The 22,778-nt window shown below is 40.9% G+C and overlaps 1 protein-coding gene and 1 pseudogene across 1 annotated transcript in view; one reads left to right on the forward strand and one right to left on the reverse strand.

Annotated features, from left to right (window-relative positions):
• Positions 1 to 22,778, forward strand: part of Mta3 (metastasis associated 1 family member 3) — a 158,792-nt gene that overhangs the window by 109,568 nt on the left and 26,446 nt on the right. Inside the window, 6 exon segments of the mRNA XM_023711233.1 lie at positions 3,003 to 3,077; positions 5,723 to 5,781; positions 11,803 to 11,924; positions 16,428 to 16,517; positions 16,520 to 16,578; positions 17,386 to 17,608. Of these exon segments, the coding sequence (XP_023567001.1) occupies positions 3,003 to 3,077; positions 5,723 to 5,781; positions 11,803 to 11,924; positions 16,428 to 16,517; positions 16,520 to 16,578; positions 17,386 to 17,608 (628 nt within the window).
• On the reverse strand, positions 5,983 to 6,347 carry LOC105741709 (annotated as a pseudogene).

Genomic DNA, 22,778 nt, shown 5'->3' on the forward strand with positions numbered 1-22,778 from the left:
ACTGGCTGGGCCTGCGCTCTGGGTCTGTTCAGGATCCCACAGGCCCCGGTCGTCTCCTAAAAATTTTATTTATTTATTTATTTATTTATGTGTGTGTGTGTGTGTGTGTGTGTGTGTGTGTGTGTGTGGCCAGCTCAGCCCACCAGGGGGCTGGGCTGGCTGGCATGTGGTGCTGGGGGATTGAACTGTGGTCCTTGTGCTTTGCTAAGCTTGTTCTAAGTAGGTGCTTTAGACCACTGAGCCATCCCACCAGCCCCTCTCTATTCTAGTTTTCTGAGAGTTTTTATTAGTGGATGTTGAATTTGGAAGGTATTTTATGCATCTGTTGTAACTATATATTATGACCTTTGTTTCTCAATAGATAACTTCATTCTTGTTGCAAGTGCTGAGGATTGAATCTTGCTAGGCAGATGCTTTGACACTGAATCACACCCCCAGCCCCACCATGCTTAGTTCACCTTGCTTTGAATTTGGGTCTGGACACATGTATCTGATTAGCACAAATAAATGACAAAAAACTTTCAGAAAGGACTGTAGGCTTTGCCATACAGGAAGGTGAACTAATAAATATTCAGGGAGGAGGCACTGACTAAGCCATGATCAGAGATAGCAATCTATTTGACTGAGCTGGTTTGATGAAAGAAGTGTGTTGCTTGGCACTAGCAGCATAGGGGAGCCCCCTGGAGGGACTGGGATGCAGGTGTAGAAGGCTCACAGCCAGAAGCAGTGAAGCCAAGAGTGCAGTCCAGCTGCGGAGGCCTGTGCCAGCAGCAGTCCCACCACAGCATCTGCTGCCTCTGCCAGCAGTCGTGCTTGTTTTTGCCCCACCTTGACTCTTGTCAGTCAGTGCTACATATCCAGGGTCTGTTATTAGAATGTTGTAGGGCCGGCCCAATAGCTCAGCAGATTACAGCACCTGCTTAGGTAGACCCAAGGGCCAGGGTACGCTGAGATGCGAATGAGACTGGGCATGGTGGCACACGGTTGCAATCCCAGCACTTGGGAGGCTGAAAAACAGGAAGGATCACTACAAGTCCGATCTATATAGTGAGACCCTGTTAGACCCTGTACATCTTGTACTAAATACATTTTTTTTAAATGTGCTGCTGCTTACAGGTTTTGTATTAGCTAACATGCTTTTGATTATAATTTTAGGAGGCCATCTTGTCTTTTATTGAAAGTAGTAAAAAGATGTTCAGCTTAGTGCTCCAACCCACAGAATCTTCACTGTGCCTCAGGCCACTGCCTGCTGTAGCATGCAGTTCCTGCAGGTACCAGTATAGCATGCAAAACCAGCAGTCACACTGAGATCGTTCCTGCTCAGTGGATATGTCACAGGGACTCCTGTAGTGCTGTCATTGGGGACAGAGAAAGGTGGCTCCGCATCAGGGGCATGCTCCAGGATGCTCCTGTGCAGTGTGCCACATCTCAGCGAAGATGAGTGCTGGTGGTAGACACAGCTTGTTGGAACTCTCAGCTTTTACAGACTTTCCCTTCTCTCAGGTTTCTAGGTAAATGCATAGCAGGGCCTGTTTTTCAAAAAGAATAGATGCTAGGGTTTTGGCTTGCTTAAAATCCTTAGAAAAAGGGCCAGCGAGATAGTGCAATAGACTAAGCCCCTGCCCAGGCAAGGTCTGAAACTGGGTTTGATCCCCAGCACCACATGCCGCCCTGCCCCTGCCCCCAGGTGGGCTGAGCCAGCCAGGGAGACCAGATGTGGTGGCACACGCCCGTAATCCCAGCACTGGGGGAAGCTGAAAACAGGAGGATCACTAGAATCCGAGCTGCATAGTGAGACCCTGTGCCAAATATATTTAAAAAAAAAAGTCTTTATGAAGCTACTAAATGAGCATATTGAGTTTAAAAAACTTTTCTTTAGCTTTTATTCAGAGCTGGTGGTTGCACTGTTCTGGTCCTATAGCTGCTGTTAGATTGCCACCCAATTAAACTTAAAATAAATTTATTTTTCTAAAGTTCACCTGGGGCCGGGGATATCTGGGGCATAAGCGCCTGTCTGGCAAGCACAAGGTCCCAAGTTCGATCCCTGGTACTGGGGTGGGTGGGGGGAAGCAATAATAATAAAAGTTCATCTATTTTCTCTTCAGAGCAAACTGGTAAGTTCAATGGGGATGTGAGAGGATATGTGCATCTTACCAAGGTGGCCATGAGCGAACCCCAGCTGTCAGCAGTGTATGTAAGAAGCACTGCTTACCCCTCCCAGTGTGATGGAGAAGCTTAGTGCGGGGCTGAGAGCTGAGTCTGAGGACCAGCCACAGCCAAAGGCTGCCTCACGAACCGTTCATGCCCTTGTGAGCGTCTGCTTGCCCTCCTCGGCGTCTTGGATAGCTAACACGTCCCCTGTACACAGGGCGTGCTGTGTGTATCCTTCGGTTGCAGAGCTCATGAATAGGGTTTCATTTGACCATTTTTGAGCGCTCCTGGACAACAAACCCAGCAAGCAATGTTTTTCTAATAGAAGCACACTGGGCTGTGTTCTTTTTCAGAGGCTTACCTTTTTGTTTTATTTATAACAAAATAGGTCAAAATAGAATCTTTTGAAAAGAATGAGAAATATACCAGAAGCCAAAAGACACTCAGTTGTGCTTGTCATGCTTGGAAGTAAAAGTATCTCAGGCTCAAGCCACTTAAACAGCATTTCTAAAATTGTGCAGCAGCCCCACTTGTCGCTGAGAACTGTCCTAAATCACGACATAGTATCAGTCATCATGTTCATAACTTTAAATTGAATTGATGAAAACAATATATTGAGTCTCTTACTGAGTAGAACTTATTGTTTGGGGCAACTTTTATCTAAGGGTCCAGGGAGATAGCTCAGTAGAATAAGTGCCCGCCTGGCAAGTGCAGGGTGTCCTGAGTTCAATCCCTGGTACCACCAAAAAACCCAAAAACCCTTTTTTCTAAAATAAATGTTTCTATAATAAGATTTTCATTTAAATATTTGCCTTGAAGTGATTTTAAAGATCGTGTTAAATATTTTTCAGCTCCCTTGGAAATCATTGACTAGCATCATTGAATATTATTACATGTGGAAAACTACTGACAGATATGTGCAGCAGGTAATGTTTTCATTTTTGTCACCATCATTGCACTGAATTTTGTTTTAGTGTTTCTTAACAATGCACTAGTTTCAAATGATCTTTTCTAGACTATTTAAACTGCATGATACCCTGTTTCTAGGATATTCTTTTTTAGATTTTCATCTTAATATGTCCTTGAACTTAGCATGTAAGTATTTTTCAAAGATGATAGAGAAAGTCACCACTAGACAGGCGTTTTCTTTGCATTCAACTGGCACTTCATCTGTTTGCATGTATAGTTGGTGGGAATTACCCAAGAAGTGGTACCACATCAGACATCCTGCACAACTGTTTCCATGAAGTATTGGAAATTGAGACTCATGTCTTGAACCTTATACTTGGAGATATTTTTTTTTTAATTTTATTTATTTACTTAAGAGTGTGTGTGTGTGTGTGTGTGTGTGTGTGTGTGTGTGTGGCCAGCTCAGCCCACCAGGGGGCGGGGCTGGCTGGCATGTGGTGCTGGGGGATTGAACCGCGGTCCCTGTGCTTTTTGCTAAGCTTGTTCTAAGTAGGTGCTTTAGACCACTGAGCCATCTCACCAGCCCCTTGGAGATATTAATATCTTCTGAACACTCCTCACATGGCCTTTGTGTGGATGATAGCCTGAGTTTGTTTTTATCTTAGTTTTGCTGTTTTCTTTGCTAGTATACTTATGATTCTTCTCCAAGATTATTTTAATTTTATTTATTTACTTTTTTTTTTTTTTTTTTTTTGCGGAACTGGTGATTGAACTCAGGCCCTTGCACTTGCCAGGAAAGTGCTTATTCTACTGCGCCATCTCCCCAGCCTCCAGTATTATTTTAGAGAATCATTTAAATTTTGAATCCTTTCCAAATCCAAGTAACTCACTTATTTTAAATAATAATTACCTCTGTGAAAGGCATACTTCCCTAAAATGACATCAGCTTTATATCAACTGGTTAAGAAAGGCAAATAGATTTAACAGACTTTTTTTAAAAAAAGTTATGCAGATTACACAATGGCACATATTGGATGTTGATCAAATACATTTTTTTTTGGCAGAACTGGGATTGAACTCAGACCCTTGCACTTGCCAGGGAAGTGCTTATACCACTGAGCCATCTCCCCGACCCCGATCAAATACATTTTTAAGGATCTCTTTACAATGTACCATAATAACTTGCTCAAGGTCGTGAAAACGGAATAGGTATCTGTTGCCCACAAAACAGTTTCTGCTGTCAACATCATCTATAATTCAGAAAGTGCTTGTTTGAATCAAATTGGTTAGAAGAGAAAACGATGTACTCTAGAAGCTTGTGTTACTCCAGTCTTGTCCCTAATAGTGGCAACAGTGACATCAAGAATGGCTAAAAATATTTGATAAAAATTATTCCCTGTAATTTCAGCTCTGTTCTAAAAGTTTCATGTATCCTCTAAATGTTTTCTTTTCTCATTGGGAAAATGGAGGATGGTATTAGGTCTTTTTTTTTTTTTTTTTTTTTTTTTTTTTTTTTTTTTAGGGGAGGGTCTACAGGTTGTTCAGGGTCTTACTACTAGATCGGACTCTTAGTGATCTGCCTGTTTACAGCCTCCCAAGAGCTGGGATTATAGGCGCACGCCACTGCACCCAATCTCAATTGCCTCTCAGCACACCCCGGGGTTGGGCTGGCATAGCAGGCCTGGGAATTGAACCCCCAGCCCCTGCTCCTGCTTGCAAGTGCTTTAATCCACTGAGCTATTTGGCTGGCCTGGTTTTTTTTTTCCCCCTGGACACTTGACTTTCTATTATTTTCCTTCTCCATCTGTGTCTCCTTCCTTTTCCTTTCCCTGCATTTGATGGATTGGTTTCAGCCAGCACTTAGTTACTGCATCCCTTCCAACATTTAAGGACAACGGCTTAGTTAATGTTACATACAATGAATACAGTCTCTTTCCCTTGTTTAGTTGTACAAACTAATTATATCTGAGCATTTGTCTAAAAGCACAGATTCTGTGCTTTTTTTTTTTTCTCTCCTAAAAAGGCAGGCTACAAGGGCTGGTCCTTAGATGTGGGGGCCTGGAGTTCGATTCCTGGGCCTGCTGTGCTGGCCCCGGGGTGTGCTGAGGCTGGGTGTGGTGGTGCCTGCCTGTAATCCCACCATATGGGAGGCTGTAAACAGAAGGATCACTGCGAGTCTGATCTACTCTACACAGTGAGACCCTGTCCACCCTGTGCTAAATACAAGAAGAAGAAAAAAGAGGCAAGCAAGAAATAAAAGTAGAAAATAAATTTATAAAAGTAAAAATGGTGAATTCTGAAGGTCTTGTTGGGAACTGCGGGTTCGAGTCTGTGCTGATCAGGTGCAGAGGCCCTCCACGCAGTCTCTAGCATGGAGAAATGGCCTTTTTACTTTCCCAAGGAGGAATGGGAAGTGGAGGTATTTGTTGCTTTGTTTCAAAAATCTGGGTTTAAATTACCAATATGTATAGCTCTATAGCCTGGAATTCAATGACTTTTCTCACAGGTTGCTGTAGTTTAAGAATATGCCTATGAAAGAAAAGCTTGCTTCAGAAAGAAGTTTTTAAATTAATTTTAATATTTTCCTGTGAAGTTTTGAAGACAATGAAGTGGTGATGAGTAGTCATTGCATGTAAAATATTTCGTTTATGTTTTGAATTAGAAACGTCTAAAAGCTGCAGAAGCTGAGAGTAAACTGAAACAAGTATATATCCCGACTTAGTAAGTAATTGAAATCTTTTACAATATTTGACCTGGTCTTAATTCTGTCACTGTACCACATGTCATTTTGTTCAGTTTCTGGTAAACTTGAAATTCTTTGTGCATATTACTTTCTTTTTAAACTATTATTACTTTCTTTTCCTACAAAGCATGAGCCTTTCTGCTTCTTTTGTACAACTATATCGATTTTTTTTTTTTACAAGAGCACAAAAGCACTTTTATTTTCCGTTAGTTTAAATTCTTGAGCGGTACAGCATCACACGGATTCGGTGTCCGATGGCCTTAGCAGGAAGGTTGCTTCGGAACTTGGCACGAACCGTGCCGCTGTTTCCATGGGCCCGAGTTACTTTTCCCCAGATCACTCTGGTTGTGTTTGGTTTGCCACCTGGAGTCACTGTGCTGTTTTTCGCTTTGCACACATAAGCACGTCTCCTGCCCAAGTAGAATTCTGTTTCATCCTGGGCATAAACACCTTCAGTTTTAGGAAGAGCTGTGTGTTCCCTCTGGTTCCGGAGACTCCGCTTACAGCCAACAAAAATGGCCTTGCACCACAGTCTGCCAGACATATTTGCCTTTTAGAAGTCCTGTTCCTGGTGGGACTCCCCAGGCTCCAAGATGGCCTATATAGATTTTTTTTTTTAAAGAAAAAGAAATGGGTGAGAGAACACAGAGGGTTAACATGAAACCAGAGATAAAGAACACCATGCGTTGTATTTTTCTCAGAGAGCTTCAGGGAAAGTATCAGAAAACTAACCTGTGAGCTGGGCATCGTGGCATCTGTAATCCCAACCATCAGAGGCTGAGGCAGGAGGATCACCAAGAGTTTGCTTTGTTTTAACTAAATTACTGTACCTTTTTTTGAGACCTTCAGGGCTTGAGTATTTCTTTGTTCAAATTACATATATTTATTGAACATCATGTACATAGTATTATTCTAGGTATTCTAGAATTTTTCGGGATTAAAATGAAATTTATTACAAAACTTGTATGTGTTCTAAGAGTTTATTTATTCTTAGAGGTAAATATAGTTATTTTTACATACCCTCTTATTTACTGAATTGTAGTATATTGTTTGTTGTTTTTTTGTTTTTGGTGGAACCAGGGATTGAACTCAGGCCCTTGTGCTTGCCAGGCAAACACTTATTCTACTGAGCTATCTCCCCGGCCTCAATTCTAGTATATTGTATAGGGCATAATCTCTTCTACAGTGATTTTTAATTCCATTTCAATTATGTATCTTGTTTGACTAATGTATAAAATTGACACTCCCCGAAGAATGTACCATTGGAACTCATGTGTATGAAGTTTTCAAAAACAAACAGCAGATTTCTTGTCCCTCACTGTCCTTTTTCCATCAAAGGATAGTACATGTAACCATTTTTGCCCAATCAACCCAAGACATTTTTATTCCACTTTACATTGACTCTAGTGTCTTGATCTAAATCTCTAGTCTGTGCAAAATCTAAGCTAGCACCTGTTTTTTTAATGACATACTTGTTGATTTCTGCATTGTTTTTAGTCTGATTTAGGGCCACAATAGCAGACTTATGTTACCCACAAAGTTAAAATACTGAACTCTGGCCCCTTACAGAAAACATATTCTAATCCCTGGTCTTAGTAATTAGTTTTAGAGGTCAATGCAGTTTCTAATCATAAAAAAATTATATGTCAGACATGTTGTTCAAAAATATGCAGCTGGAGGCTGGGGAGATAGTAGAATACGCACTTGCCTGGCAAGTGCCTGAATTCAGTCCCCTGTTCTGCACCAAAAAAAAAAAAAAAAAAAAAAAGAAAGGTTTATTTTATTTTATTTTATTTTATTTTATTTTATTTTATTTTTTGGTGGAACCAGGGATTAAGCTCAGGCCCTTGTGCTTGCCAGGGAAGCGCCTAATCTACTGAGCCATCTCCCCGGCCCCTCCAAATTATTAGTAGTAAATTACAGAACCAGGCATGGTGGCACACACCTGTAATCTCTGCGCTAGTGAGGTCAAAACAGGAGGATTGCTGCAAATTTGAGACAAGGCTGGGGGCTACAAAGTGAACACAAGGCTAACCCGAACTGCATATATATATATAGTGACCCTGTCTCAAAAAACAAACCCAGTAAATTAAAAGTGATTTTCTTCTGTTTTTTGAGCCTGGCAGTCTCCTGTAATCCAAGCATTCTGTTGAGTACTAGGAGTAATAAGGTTGATAAGATAGTTTTATATAAAAAGAAGCGCTGGATATTCTGATGACATATAGTGCATATTAAATATTTTTGTCTTAAACTCAGGCAGAAAGTGAGGTAGAGATACAATTGTGAACTTAGCCAGCATACAATAATAGTATTTTAAACCGTAAAGATTCCTGAAGGAGAGCAAGAAAAAAGAGCCTTTTTCAAGACTTGAGTAAATCTGGCATTTATAGACCACAATAGAGTGTGATAACTGAAGAGGACAGTGAGCATGCACGCTGCTGTCGAAGCTGAAGCTGCTGTAGAGAGAGTAACACTCCCAGGCTCGGTGATGCAGAGCAGCGTGGGGGTGGTGATAGTGCTCTTCAGTGGAGTTCTGGGGGCTGAGCAAGGGTGCCAACGCTGCAGGGGGAGGGACAGCGGTGGGGAGATGCTTTTACCTGGTGATAAGAGGGAAGAGAATCAGTCAGTGCATACAGGGGAGGTCGTGGAGGGCTGGGATCCACAGTACAAGCAGGGAGAGGCTTTGGTGCTAGACACAGGGAAGGACAGGTGCATGTAATGTGTCTCTGGGGTGGGTTGGTTGGTTTGTTTGAATCCTAGCATTGAACCATGAATCAAGCACCAACTCTAGATTCAGCTATCTCCATCTAAAACTGCATGAGGCTTTGCATATAATGAACCTTTAGAAAATGTATGATTATGTTTGTGTTACAGATTGTCACAATGACATCCATCATTTGTCCCCATAGATCTAATTTTTGAGTACTTTGTTTCATAGAGATCAAGTGATTCAGAAGTGTATGTGTAGTTTTGACACATTTGTTTTCCTTTTATTATAGTTAGGATAGTAGTTTGCTGGGCATGGTGGCACATACCTATAATCCTAGCTCCTTAGTGTAGACTAAGACAGGAGGATCACAAATCTAAGGCCAGCCTTGGCAAGTTAGTGTGACCCTGCTTGTCACACTTTCCCCGCTTGCCCCACACCCCCCAAAAAATGGGCTATAGCTCAAAGAAGCTCATTGATAACAGCCCTTGTCTGGCAGGAGCAAGACATGGGTTCCATTCCCATTTTGGTGGGATGGGGTGGGTGGGAAGAATGTATGGTTTATTTAGTCAGATAACATTTTAGATCAATTTGAACAACTGAATGTGTGTGTGTGTGTGTGTGTGTGTGTGTGTGTGTGTGTGTTTAGATAAAGGAGAGAGGTTTTTTACTTTTTTTTTTTTTATTTGCTACAGGGTCTTGTTATGTAGTTCAGACTTGTAGTGTCCCTCCTGTCTCAGCCTCCTTGGTGCTGGGATTACAGGCAGGTGCCACCATGCCCGGTTTCCATGGCGGCACAGCATGCAGTATCAGGGATCATACTTAGGTCCTTGTGCTTGCAGGGCAGGCCTTTAAGACCACTAAGCTATCTTCCCAGCCCTTGTGTTTGCTTTTATTCAGAGTGTTCAACTGTAAATTTTTATTGGTTGTTTTCCAACACATATTTAGTTCTGTTTAAATATCAGTAGTGTGTGCTTCTTTGTTTCTTTTCTTTTTTTTTTTTTTTTTTTTTTTTTTTGTATTAGGAATCAAACTCACAACCTTGTGCTTGTCAGGCAGGCATTGTGCCTCTGTTGTGCATCTTTCTGAGAAGCCTCTAGCCAATCATTTGGCTTCAAGGAGCATTTCTCTACATAGTAGATGTTTATTTGTTTGTTTGTGCAATTACGGGAAGTGATCCAAAGGAGCACTAAGCTCTATACCTACTCCTTTAAAATGTCTTAAAATTTTGACACAGGGTCTTGCTAAGTTGCCCAGGCAAGCCTCAAATTTATAATCCTTCTGCCTCAGCCTTCTGTGTACCTGGGATTACAGGCATGTGCCTCCATGTCTGGCATATACTGTTTCTTTAAAAATTTAAATAAGTGTTATGAGTCCTTGGAAACAGTCATTCTAAACCACTCTTTTTCATTCTGTACATTTTTAAGTAAGAAAAATCACTTTCTGTTTGATTTGATATGTTTTTTAAAAACCAATTTGCCAGGATTGGGGCTGAGTTCAGCAGTAGCAATTGTGATAAAACTGGTATTTGCGAATATTGGGTTTGATTCCCAGTATTCCAAAATTAAGAAATGTATTGTTTTCAAAATTAACTGCTGACACAAGTGTAAGCAACAGGGAGGCTGTCTTCACAGGTGGATCACTATGATCCAATCTAGTAGTAAGACCCTGAACATCGTGTAGACCCTTCCCTAAAAAAATAGAAAAAAAAAAATCTTAGGTGTATTTTCCCAGGCCAAATCAAGCTAACATCCTTGTGTAAGGAAGAAATCCCTGAGGCAGATCTGTTGAGGCGGCTATCTTTGCATCAGTAGCCGCAGGAAGACAACACGGTTTGCATGTAGAGCATAATCTCCATTTATTCATTCAGTATTCGTTTCTACATTTGATAATTAAGTTTGTGTATTTTTTTGTCTAGAAAGTAGACTTGAAAGGTTCTCAAGGATTCCTGATTTCAACTCAATCCCCAAACTCTAGGGGTAGGGGGTAGTGTTCGAGGAGTCTTGGCTATCCGAGTTCTACTTTTATTTAATTTTTATATTTTAGGGAAAGGTCTATAGAGTGTTCAGGGTCTCACTACTAGATCGACTTGCAGTGATCTGCCTGTTTACAACCTCCTAAGAGCTGGGATTACAGGGGAGTGCCATCAAGCCCAGTCTCAGTTGCTGCCTCAGCACACCCTGGGGGTGGGGTGGGGGCAGCGCCAGTGCAGGAGACCCCCGGGCCCTGTGTCTGTACCTGCTTGCAGGCAGGTGCTTTAATCTGCTGAGCTATTTGGCTGGCCCGAAAGGATGAAGCTCCTTGAAGTCAATTTTTTTTTTTTTTTTTTTAAACTAGACACTGAGTAGATAAATGCTGAATAAGCTGCACGCCGTGCAAACCTGCACAGTGCTCTTGGGCCTGGGGTATGTACAGGAAGTTAGCTGTGTTGGCAGAGTGAGCACTGACAGGCCTGGACTGTATGTTTCTTAAGAATTAGTGGTTATGTTGGCTTGGTCTGAAGGAAATTTGCATAGACTTTTGATGGATGCCACTTTTTTCCTCCTAAACATGATTTGTTATAAAGAAAAAGCTTAAATCTCAAAATTACGGATTTTTCTAATTTTAAGTGCTGTTTTAATCTTCATAGAAATTCAGACATGCTGGAAATTGTCATAGGAGTAGGATCAGGTGGTCAGGATCCCCGAAATGGTAACTGGGCTATGAGAGGCACCGTGGCTTCCTGCATAGCGTGGCTCCCTGCATAGTGTGCTGCTAATACCTCCCCTCCAGGGCAGCCTCGGGGGCTGCAGGAGGGAGCAGTGGCTTGGTTTCTGCAGCTACCCATGCTGACTTTAGCTTAAGCTATTTGATCTAAACTTTTTTTCTTAGTAGAATTTATTAGTGGTGAAACCTCTTATCTTGCATTTTTCAGAAGCATCCAAAGATGGCCTAGGGGCCGGGGCAATAGCTCAGTAGAATAAGCACTTGCCTGGCAAGTGCAAGGGCCTGAGTTCATTCCCCAGTTCTGCCAAAAACAAACAAACAAAAAAACAAAGCAAAACCAAAAATGGTCTAAAACGTAAAGTGCCTTTTGATAGACAAGAGGTGCTACTTTTACCTGGAAAGGGTCAGACACAGAGACTGATTATTACATAGCCTTGTTCTGTAAACATGAATGGTTCATTTTAATACCTTGTTTTTAGCAGTTTGTTTCTGCTTAGTTAAGGTAAATTACTAAGGAGATACTGAGCTTTCTATCTTGTTATACAAATCATTTTTATCACCTCACTTTACATTTCATTGAAAGCAGCAAACCAAATCCCAACCAAATATCTACCAACAACGGCAAGCCGGGCACTGTGAATGGAGCTGTGGGAAGCACGTTCCAGCCCCAGAACCCCCTCTTAGGTCGCGCCTGTGAGAGCTGCTATGGTAAGTGTGCTTCGACAGGGCTGGCTCTTCCCCTCTCAGGCGTGTCCTCGGTGAAGTGCACTGGGGGTGGGAGGGTGAGCAGCTTTTGGGAACTGTATGATCTGTACAGCACAGAGGCTGGGTGAGTCTCCTCAGAGTACGTAGGTGCCCATGCCTGCTTCTGCTGGAGCAGAGGGCTTTCCACTGAGCGTTACTCTATATACTGGGCAGAGGTGTTAGGTTTCCTTTGAGTGTTTGATGGCAGGGTTTGCTAACCTATGTGCAGAGCTGTGTGAGCTTTGCCTAAACCATGGTCCTGAGAAACATGTTAAATCCCCTTTTGGAGTTTCTCTAGGTCCTTTGACAAAGGTGTTCCATAATTCTTCAGGAAAGGCATGTATGTAAATTGCTCTTCTTAATCATCAGAATACCAGTTTGAGAGCTGTTTTTCTGAGAGATTTCCTTTGGCCTTAGGGCACGTTTGTATTTGTCTTTACTGGTAGTACTGTGTTGTATGCCCTGGGTGGTAAGTGAAGGTGATTGGTGTATTTGTTTAAAAAATTTCAAGCAACAGCCAGGTCTGATGGTACATGCCTGAAATCCTAGCACTTGGGAGGGAAAGGCTGAGGCAGGAATACTGCTCTGAGTTCTAGAACAGCCTGGACTATATAACAAGACTCTGGAGCCTGTGAGATAGCTCAGCAGACTAAGTGCTTAGCCAAGTGCAGGGACCGTGGTTCAGTCCCCAGCACCACATGCATTGCTGGTCTCATCCCCAGGCACACTGAGCCAGCCACCAAGACAGCCTGTAATCCCAGTGCTGGGGAGGCTGAAAACAAGAGGATCACTATGACTCTGAACTGTGCACTGAGATCTTGTACCAAATATATTAAAAAGAAGAAAAAGAAAACAAGGCACTGTCCAGTAAATGAATGAATGAACAAATGACCAACCAATCTCAAGCAACAGTTTAATATCTTAGCAGGATATTGGTGACATCGTGTATATCAAGGTGGCCTAGGGTGGGAGAAAGACAGCATCTAATGTTCAGTGCAAGTCTGCTGTGCCCAGTCTTTGGCTTCAGCAGCCTTTCGGAGGTAGATGTGGCCTGCTTCTGCTGCAGGGACACAGGAGTGTGGGGGCTTCATGACTGCTCTGTGTGCCACAGCAGGCACCAGCAGTCAAAAGGCTTTAAAAACCTAATCACATGATTCTCCCTCAGTGCCCAGCAGTGTGTGAGTCAGACTGTTGGCTGATGTTGGGGAAGTGAGGCCCTGGGATGTGTCCTGCCATGTGTCTTGCCACAGGACACCAAGGAAAAGTAGATTCTTTAGGTGTAGCTTTTACAAGAATAGCATCAGAACTATCTTCGAGTTGGAAATTTTAAATTTTGAAGTGTGTGTATATTTGAATGAAAGTAGAAAGGAGCCCTAAAGACAAATGGTAATAGTTTGATCACTTTTGAGATAAGATCTGTTATGGCCCCAGCTGCCCTTGTACTCCTGGGCTCACTGTGCCCTCCTGCCACAGCCTCCTAGGTAGCTGGGACTACAGACATGTGCCTGTATTTCTTACGTTTTATATTTTTAGTTTCAGACTCATTCTCACTTACCCGTATTCATTCAAATAATTATTGACACTTTATGTGTATAATAAATAAGTGATTTTATTTTTATATTTTTATCTAGATACTAATTTTCATTGTAAATTTTTAAATTATTTTTGTAGAACCAGGATTGAACTCAGGCCCTTGCGCTTGCCAGAGAAGGACTTATATTCTATTGAGCTATCTCCCCAACCCAAAATATTTTTTGTTTTATTTTAGTTTTTTTTGCAGTACCAAGGATTGAACTCAGGACCCTGTGCTTGCCAGGCAAGCACTTATTCTGCTGAGCTATCTTCCCAGCCCCCAAAATATTTTAATATACACATAAAATTTTTTAACTCTAGGACTTTTTTTTAAGGACAGGTTCTATAGGGTCTCACTGTGTAGATTGGACTCATAGTGATTCTCCTGTTTACAGCCTCTCAGATGCTGGGATTACAGGCACACGCCATCACACCCAGTCTCAGTTGCCATCTCAGCAAGCCCCGGGGGCGGGGCTGGCATGGCAGGCCTGGAGATGGAACCCCTGGCCCCTGCATCTGCCTAAGCAGGTGCTTTAATCCACTGAGCTATTTGGCTGGCCCCAATGCTAGGAATTTTTTTATCAAATGATGTTCTTTTTTTAGTTTTTTTTGTTTTGTTTTACTGTTTTAGGGTTTCATTCTGTAGTCCAGGCTGGCCTTGAACTCATAGCAGTCCTCTTGCCTCAGCCTCCCAACTGCTGGCTTTACAGGTGTGTGCTACCACACTGGCTTTATTTCTTTCTTGTACCAGGAATAGAACTTCGGCTTCAGTCGCCTTGCTAGGCAGGCTCTGTGCCACTGAGCTACATCCCTGACCCTTGATGTTCATTTTTATTGAAGTTATTTAAGTGAAATTTTGTATTTAAAATCCAGAAATAGATCTATAGCTTCTTACTTAGAATTAAAATTTGTCTTTAAAATATCTTTTAGGCAGGGTTTGATGACTCATTTCTGTAATCCCAAACTCAGGAGGCTGAGGCAGGATGGTCACAGTGACTTTGAGGCCAGCCTGGGCTACATGATAAGACCTGTCTCAAAAAATTTTTAAAAATATATTTTTTACTTACTTTATATAAGAAAGGTTTCTAGGTGTGTATTTATAATAAATTCTTCTAAAATAACGTTAACAGTGAGTGCATATATTATTTCAAAGAAGCTAAATATTAAATGTAACAGTCCCAGTATTTCCTTCATTTTTTTGGTGGGTAGGCTCTAAAACCATGTGATCTTCTCGGTCTCTGCCCACAATACATGTTGTCTGTCCCTCTGTCGCCTCTTGTCCTTTTTCTGTGTGCCTCCCACTTTAGGCAAGAGCTCTACCTCTGAGCCACACACTAGCCCGTGTGATTTGCTCCTGCTGACACTGGCTTGTGAGGTTTTAGCTGATACCCTCAGTGCACTCTTGAACACTTTGATCTGATGAAAGTATCAGAGGAAAACTTCCAAGGCAGTTGCAGTTGCAATGGTTTTTTTTTTTTTAAATTATTTATTTATTTATTACATTTATTTATTATGTGTGTGTGTGGCCAGCTCAGCCCACCAGGGGGCGAGGCTGGCTGGCATGTGGTGCTGAGGGATCGAACCATGGTCCTTGTGCTTTGCCAAGCTTGTTCCAAGTAGCTGCTTTAGACCACTGAGCCATCTCTCCAGCCCCTGCAATGGTTTTTACATACTTCATTAATTCAGTGTTTCAGCACTAGTGTTTCCTATCTCTAACTTCAGACCCAAGGTGACTATTTTTCATGTTATGTGGTAGGAGTTTAAACTGCAAAGCAGAACAAATACAGGCTTGCAATGTTCAGCCAAGCAATAATTAAGCTGCATTTTGGGTCTTAAAATGTATTGTTATATCAGCTGCATATGTTCACTTGATGTGGCTCTATAGTGTTGAAAGTTATTCTGGGGGCCGGGGAGATGGCTCAGTAGAATAAGCACTTCCCAGGCAAGCGCAAGGGCCTGAGTTCAATCCCCAAAAAAAAAAAAAAAAAAAAAAAAAAAAAAAAAAAAAAAAAAAAAGGGAAGGAAAGGAAAAAAGACGGATGTTATGGGTTTATAGGAAGAAATTAAGTATTTTATTTGTTGATTAAGAGACAGGGATGGCAAATAGATTAGTTTCTATTTGATTCATGGTGTTATGAATGGCGCCACCTCTGAACACACTAAATAAGTGCTGAGGAGCTTTCTGAGCTCGGCTTGGGAACTTGGACTTAGATTTTATTTTATTTTATTTATTTATTTATTTTAATTTTTAAAAATTTATGTGTGTGTGTGGGTGGGTGGGTGGCCAGCTCAGCCCACCAGGGGGCGGGGCTGGCTGGCATGGGGTGCTGGGGGATTGAACCGCGGTCCCTGTGCTTTGCTAAGCTTGTTCTAAGTAAGTGCTTTAGACCACTGAGCCGTCTCACCAGCCCATTAGATTTTAAATGCTAGTAACAATCATAATAATTAGCCCAGTATAATGGCATATGCCTGGTAATCCCAGCAGAAGGATTTTCATGAGTTCAAGGCTAGTCTGAGCTACATAGTAAGATACCCCCCTAACATACTAATAATATCTGAAAACTTATTTTCAAAAATGAAAGCATTTTAAAATAATAGAAAAATTAAAATAAAATAATAGAACAAAACTCCCTGAGCAGAGCAGTGTGTAAGTTCTTCACCATAGCCTGTTAGATGGCACAGGCAATCCATGCATAGCAGAAACCAGTGCTTTCACGAATCCTGAGTCTTACAAAATGCATATATATGTTGTGCTTTCATGTTTGGCTTATAAACTGGGGAAAGAAAAGTTAACATTGTAAACTAAGAGTTGCTTTGCAGTGATTTTTGAGATACTAGATTCTATTTCTGTTGATGTTGCAAAATTCATAGTGTTTTTTTTCCCTCTGTCTTTAGCAACACAGTCTCACCAGTGGTATTCTTGGGGCCCACCTAACATGCAGTGTAGATTGTGTGCAACTTGTTGGCTGTATTGGAAAAAATATGGAGCCTAAAAATGCCCACCCAGTCAGAAGAGGAGAAGTTATCTCCCAGCCCATCTGCAGAGGTATATGACAGTGGTATTCAGTGCTGGAAAATGTCATGTTTTTCAATAGTTGGCTTATTCCTTGGGAAGAAAAGTACAGTATAAGAGAGTGTAAAAATGAATGAGGCTATTTTTATAGCTAAATATAGCACTACATTATTCAGGGTGGGTGTGGAGAAAGGAACAAGGAGAAATCGATTTTTTTTCAAATATTCAAAATATTGATCTTGTGAGACTGCTCAGACAAAAGAATAATGTATGTGGGTGGCATTAGCATAAGTAGAGAGTTTACAAATTAAGAGTTTGTTTAATTGCTTTGGGAAACAATTTGTAACCTTTAGATACTGTTGAAAACATTATTATTTGAAGTAGTAAACACAAATTGGACATTTTTTCTCTCCCTGGCTATTATGGAGGGGCAAGAAGGGATTGGACTCAATGTTGAGGTGAGCGATAGTTGAAATCTGATTTTGGTGAAACATTTATAGATTGAGGATGCCAGGTACCTATGTTCACCAAAGGGAGGCTGTTCTTTTTTAGTGCTAATTTGATCTCAGGACTCCTTAATAATAAAAATCTAGCCCCTTTGTAAGTCCATATGTTGCGTATACAATGTTGGCTGATGGTGTTGCGTCCTGCCCAGTTCCTGCTGTTCTCACGTTGCTCCCAGAGTGCACACACTTTTCAGTGCCTTTTCAGGAGTAGCGTCCTAGCTTACAGGTGCCTCAGTGACTGATTCAGCAATCAGACTTTACTTGGAATATGACGGTGGTAATGTGTCCAGACAGGTTCTCTTCTCTAAGTGCTTGTTCGTTTGTGATTTTGCAGGATGCCCGAGTGAGAAGTCACCTGTCCCGGCAGGCCATGCAGGGAATGCCAGTCCGAAACACAGGGAGCCCGAAGTCCGCAGTGAAGACCCGCCAAGCTTTCTTCCTCCACACGACATATTTCACAAAATTTGCTCGTCAGGTCTGCAAAAACACTCTCCGATTGCGGCAGGCAGCAAGACGCCCGTTTGTTGCTATTAATTATGCTGCCATTAGGGCAGAATGTAAGACGTTTTTAAATTCTTAACCTTACATGTTGTGCTTTTCTTACCATTTTCTTTCTTTCCCTTTTTCTTTTTTGTTTGTTTGCAATAAACATAAGTTCTTGTATACAGCCTTTTATTTGTTTTTTTTTTTTTTAACATTGTTTTTGTCTGCTGCCATCTGTGTCATACCAAGAGGGCGGGCCATGAAGTGTAAGTCTCTGTGAGAGTAGAGCTCGGCAGGAAGAGGGGAGGTGAACTGTCGGAGGACTAGTGATGGAACTGCCTGAAGATTTCTTACTGAAGCACTTTTGTTAGGCAGTATCGCAGACAATCCCTAAGGATGGTGGTACAGTGAAACTCCCTAACTGAGACAGCATCTGTGTCCAGTCTTTATGGATTGATTAGGTTTAAATAAAATTGATTGGGGCTGGGGAGATGGCTCAGTGGAATAAGTGCTTCCCTGGCAAGCGCAAGGGCCTGAGTTCAATCTCCAGTTCTGCCCCAAAAAATAAATGAATGAATGAATAAATAAATAAAATTTAAAAATTGATTAATTCAGACTCATTAGAAGTCGGATGTCTATGTAAACTCATTTCCCCAAGGAAACCTTTACAGTCATACAACATTATGGAAATTGACAGGGCTTCATAACAAATGCTATATTTATTAGGTTTATCAAATTATAAATAAACTTTGAAATCATTTTGGGTGAATTTTTTGAAAGTACAGTTTTAGGTTTTTAAGCTAGCTTCTAAATTTGTAGTTGAGTAGTCTGTTGAATTTGGTTTCTATTTCATAATCATATCATATAACATGTACATAACTCATTACTCTTTTTTTTCAACACATTCAGTCTTGCTTGTTTCCTTTTTTTTTTGTTAGAGCGAAGGTCATATGTACCAGTGAATTGTGGGTGGTTCTGTCATTACCATAGAATCAGTCAGTCAGTGCGTTGGCTCTGGGTGGGTAGTCCTGGATCGAAGAGCCGAGTGACTTTTCCCCCTAAGGAATAAGATCGCTTGCTGTCTGACTTCAGATGGGAAGCCGTAAGTGGATTCAGATGCTTATCTGTGATATAAGAAGTTGTATAATGAGATTTTTCTTTTTGATTTAAAGAGGATGTCCATGAAAGGAATGATAACTGGGAAACCTTTTTTGGTTTCTGAAGATAATTTTCAGCAGAAAATTGAAAGTTGAGAAGTGTAAAAGTTACTGGTAAAAGCTGTGTAAAAAGAAAAGTCTTTTGTAAAGTGAGTAGAAATTGTCAGTAATGACGGTGGCTCATGCAGGGATAACGAGATGCATTACATTCATGTCTATTTGAGAATATAGGCTTAGCTTTAGCTTTAAACTGGAGTTTCTAAGTTCACAGATGCATGTTATCACTTTATTACACCCATTTTAATAAACAACTAGAAAATAAACATATTGACCCAAGCTTAGTTGACTAAAAACATACATTTACATGTAGTTTCTTAGAACAGTTAAAACATGAGGAAGAAAATGGTCATAGTTCTTCCATTAAATGTGAAGATCCAATATCGTTCTTTCCATAAGGGAAAAGAGAAACTGTGACCAATCTAATTGCTACTGAGGTGGCTGCTTTTCTCTTGGCTTTTCAATTTTCATTTAATTTACACAGCATCTTTGAGTATGATTTTCTGTCACATTAGTCAGGTTTTTCCCTCATTTAAAGAGCTATGCTGCTAAAAAAAAAGGGGGGGTTATGATTAAATCACCCATATTTTATTTCTGTAAGCTTCCAAAAACTAGTAAGTTATTTGTTGGGATTAGAGTCCAGTAGCATAATTACTTTGTTTGTTGTATTTACTTTACTGGACACCATCACATAGAATCTGATTCTTACAGTAATTAATTTTACTTTAAGACATTTAAAATCTCAGCATTTGAGCAGCCCTCCACTCAGTGACTTTTGTTTGTAGTCGACTAATAAACTCCTTATCCTACCACCTAATTCTCTCTCTCTCTTTTTTTTTTTTTTTTTTGGTAATGAGAATCAAACTCAGGACCCTAAACTTGTCGGGCAGACGCTGTCTCACTGAGCTATGTTTCTAGCCCCTAATTGCTTGCATCAGTTTTCCCCTTATGTGTAGCTCTGCAACAGATACCTTACTACTGCCTTGTTAATAAAATTAGGTGTTGACCTGATATGTAGACAACCAAGGCTGTGTATCTGGGCAATGAATATGTATGTGCTTTTAGTAAGCTTTCCCCGGCCCCTGCTCCCCCTGAAAAAACTTGAATCTCTGTAATGCAGTGTGAGTGTTCTCAGGTCAGGTGAAAGTTTGCAATACAGGATAGACTAAAAGTCATCCTGTTGGACATTCTCATAATTCAGTTTGAGAAAGTTTTTAAGAAGTAATTTAAAAACTGAAATACTGTGTAAGCCAGGTGTGATGGTGCATACTGGTGAGTCCAGCACTTCGGAAGCTGAGGTAGAAAGTTTTGCAAGTTTGAGACCAGCTAGGCCACATAGCAGGACTTTATCTCAAAAAAAAAAAATAAATAAATAAATAAATAAAAAAGGGGCCTGGGGAAATAGCTCAGTGGAATAAGCGCTTGCTTGGCAAGTGTAGGGTCCTGAGTTCAATCCCCAGTACTGCAAAAAAAACCCCACAAAAAAACCAAGTATGTGGTATTACCAACACTTTAAGAATATACATGAGAAAAAAATAATACATGTGTTACATATTTATGAAAAGGTGATTTAAAAAAAAAAACTAATTTCCCCAAATACCTATATTAATAATAAATGATTGTGTGTGAATAAGTGCCAAAATGTCCTGGCCAGTTCTACCTTGCAGATTAAAAATAGGCTGGTAAACTAAAATTCAAAATAGCATAAAGAAAAAAATATTTTTTTTATATTTTAGGGCAGAGTCTACAGGGTGTTGGGGTCTCACTACTAGATTGGACTCGTAGCAATCCGCCCATTTACAGCCTGCTAAGAGCTGGGATTATAGGCTCGCGCCACCATGCCCAGTCTCAGTTGCCTCTCAGCGAGCCCCAGGGGTGGAGTCGGTAGAGCAGGCCTGGGGATCAAACCCCTGGCCCCTGCCCCTGTTTGCAGGTGCCTTAATCCACTGAGCTATTTGGTGGGCCCAGCATTTAGAAATTTGTCAGTGTCCGTAATGGGCTTTGTGCCCCAGCAGCTCAGCTTGTAAGACACCATATTTAGACACTGTGTCTCCTTTTTGGCTACCCCATTGCCTCCAGTAAAAAAGCTGCAATGTGACAGTGATGTTCATTCCTTGTTACTGCTGTAGACATTTCCTTCAGTTACTAGATAGATGATTTTGTCTCAAATATACAGAATTACCACCAAAGCACCTGATCACAGGATCACCACTGTTGGAGGTTCGGGCTCTTTGGACTGAGACTAAGTAGAAGTAGATGTGTTAGCAGCTCCCCAGATGAAAGTGAAGTCCCTGAAACAGGTCCGGATGATTTCCCTGTTACTGGGTAAATTGCACAGATAATAATGTGGGTCTGAGTTGATGCCCCAGCCTTGCGTGGCAGCCTTATTTCCCAATATGATTTTTGTGTGTGTGTTTTGAGATAGGGTCCCTTCTACGTAGTTTGGTCTGGCCTTGAACTCACTATATACCCCAGACTGGTCTAAAACTTTTAGCAATCCTGTCTCATTCTCGTAGTTGTTGAGATTACAGGTGTGCACCACCACACCTGGCTCCTCAATATGACATTTTTTGGGGAGTCAGTCTTCAAAGATGTGGCTTCAGCTTTGGAAGTATCCTGAGAGTCCGTGTATGAGAAATTTGTTAGACATGAGTTTTTCTAGTCACTTCTTGGCAAAAGTTATTATTAGTCACTATGTAGCTTTTCTGAATTTGTAAGGTCTTATTAAAACATGAGAGACCAGAGAGAAACTCAGCGGTATGAGTGCCTGCCTGGCAAGTGCAAGGTCTTGAGTTTAATTCCTGGTACAAAAAAAAAAAAGAGATTGACATCAGGAGAGAAATTTTGGTTTGGTCATATTTATATGTTTAGTGGCTATCATTCTCTTGTATTTTATTATACAGAATATTGTGTTTTGCTTTGGCAGTGTATTTTTCCATGGGTACTTAAGTATTCTCAAATTATAAAAGTGGTTATAAATTATATCTTTCTCATTCCTGATTTGCCCTTTTTAGAAGTAACCATTATTTTTGGTAGCTTTTGATAATTACCCTCATTTATTTTAAGTATTCAGAGGTATTCTAGTCATCTCTTAAGAATCTGTGTAGGTCTAATACTGGTTTTTATATAGCTACCACAGTCTCATTGTTCTACACCTAGTTTTAATGCTAGTACATGGAGAGCTGCGCCCTTTTAGGGGGATATCTGTACAGTTCAACCAATTATATATAGACTTTTTGCTATTTCTAATATTTCCTATTAGGACGTTGTAACCAGTATTCTGATATGGATATCATTTCACCGTGATACTTAAAATTGGAATTTTGGGGAACTGGGATTATAGCTCAGTGATAGAACCACAGCTTGGCATGCTCTTTGCCCAGGCTTCAGTCCTCAGCACCAAAACAAAGCAGCAAAGAAACTTTGTAAGGTAGATTCCTAAATACAAGAGCGTAGATAGGACATACGTTTTGAATTTTGATGTGCGTTGCACATTTGCCCTCAGAAAAATTGCAGTTTGCTATTTCACCCCATTTCCAGAATACCTGATTCTCTAGAATTGTGCTAGCAATGTCACTCATTGAAGGAGCTGACTAGTTGCTGGGGGAGGTGTACCTCGCATGAGCTCGCACTTCCCATTGCTGGTGACGGAAGTCATCCCATGTCTTTAAAAGCCATCTGTATTTCCTTTTCTGTGAGCTGTTTTTTTTTGTTTTTGTTTTTGTTTTTTTTTTAAATATTTATTTTTTTATTTATTACATTTATTTATTGTGTGTGTGTGTGTGGCCAGCTCAGCCCACCAGGGGGCAGGGCTGGCTGGCATGTGGTGCTGGGGATCGAACCGCGGTCCCTGTGCTTTGCCCAGCTTGTTTCAAGTAGGTGCTTTAGACCACTGAGCCATCTCACCAGCCCCTGTGAGCTGTTTTTTTGCTCCTATTCTATTTTCTGAGTTTTGATTTGTGGGAGTATTTTATATCTTAACAAAGTAGTGGTTTTTTTTTTTAATTTTTTTATTTTATTTTATTTATTT

This window comes from Octodon degus, unplaced genomic scaffold (assembly GCF_000260255.1).
Source record: "Octodon degus isolate 3935 unplaced genomic scaffold, OctDeg1.0 scaffold00020, whole genome shotgun sequence".
Lineage (NCBI taxonomy): Eukaryota > Metazoa > Chordata > Mammalia > Rodentia > Octodontidae > Octodon > Octodon degus.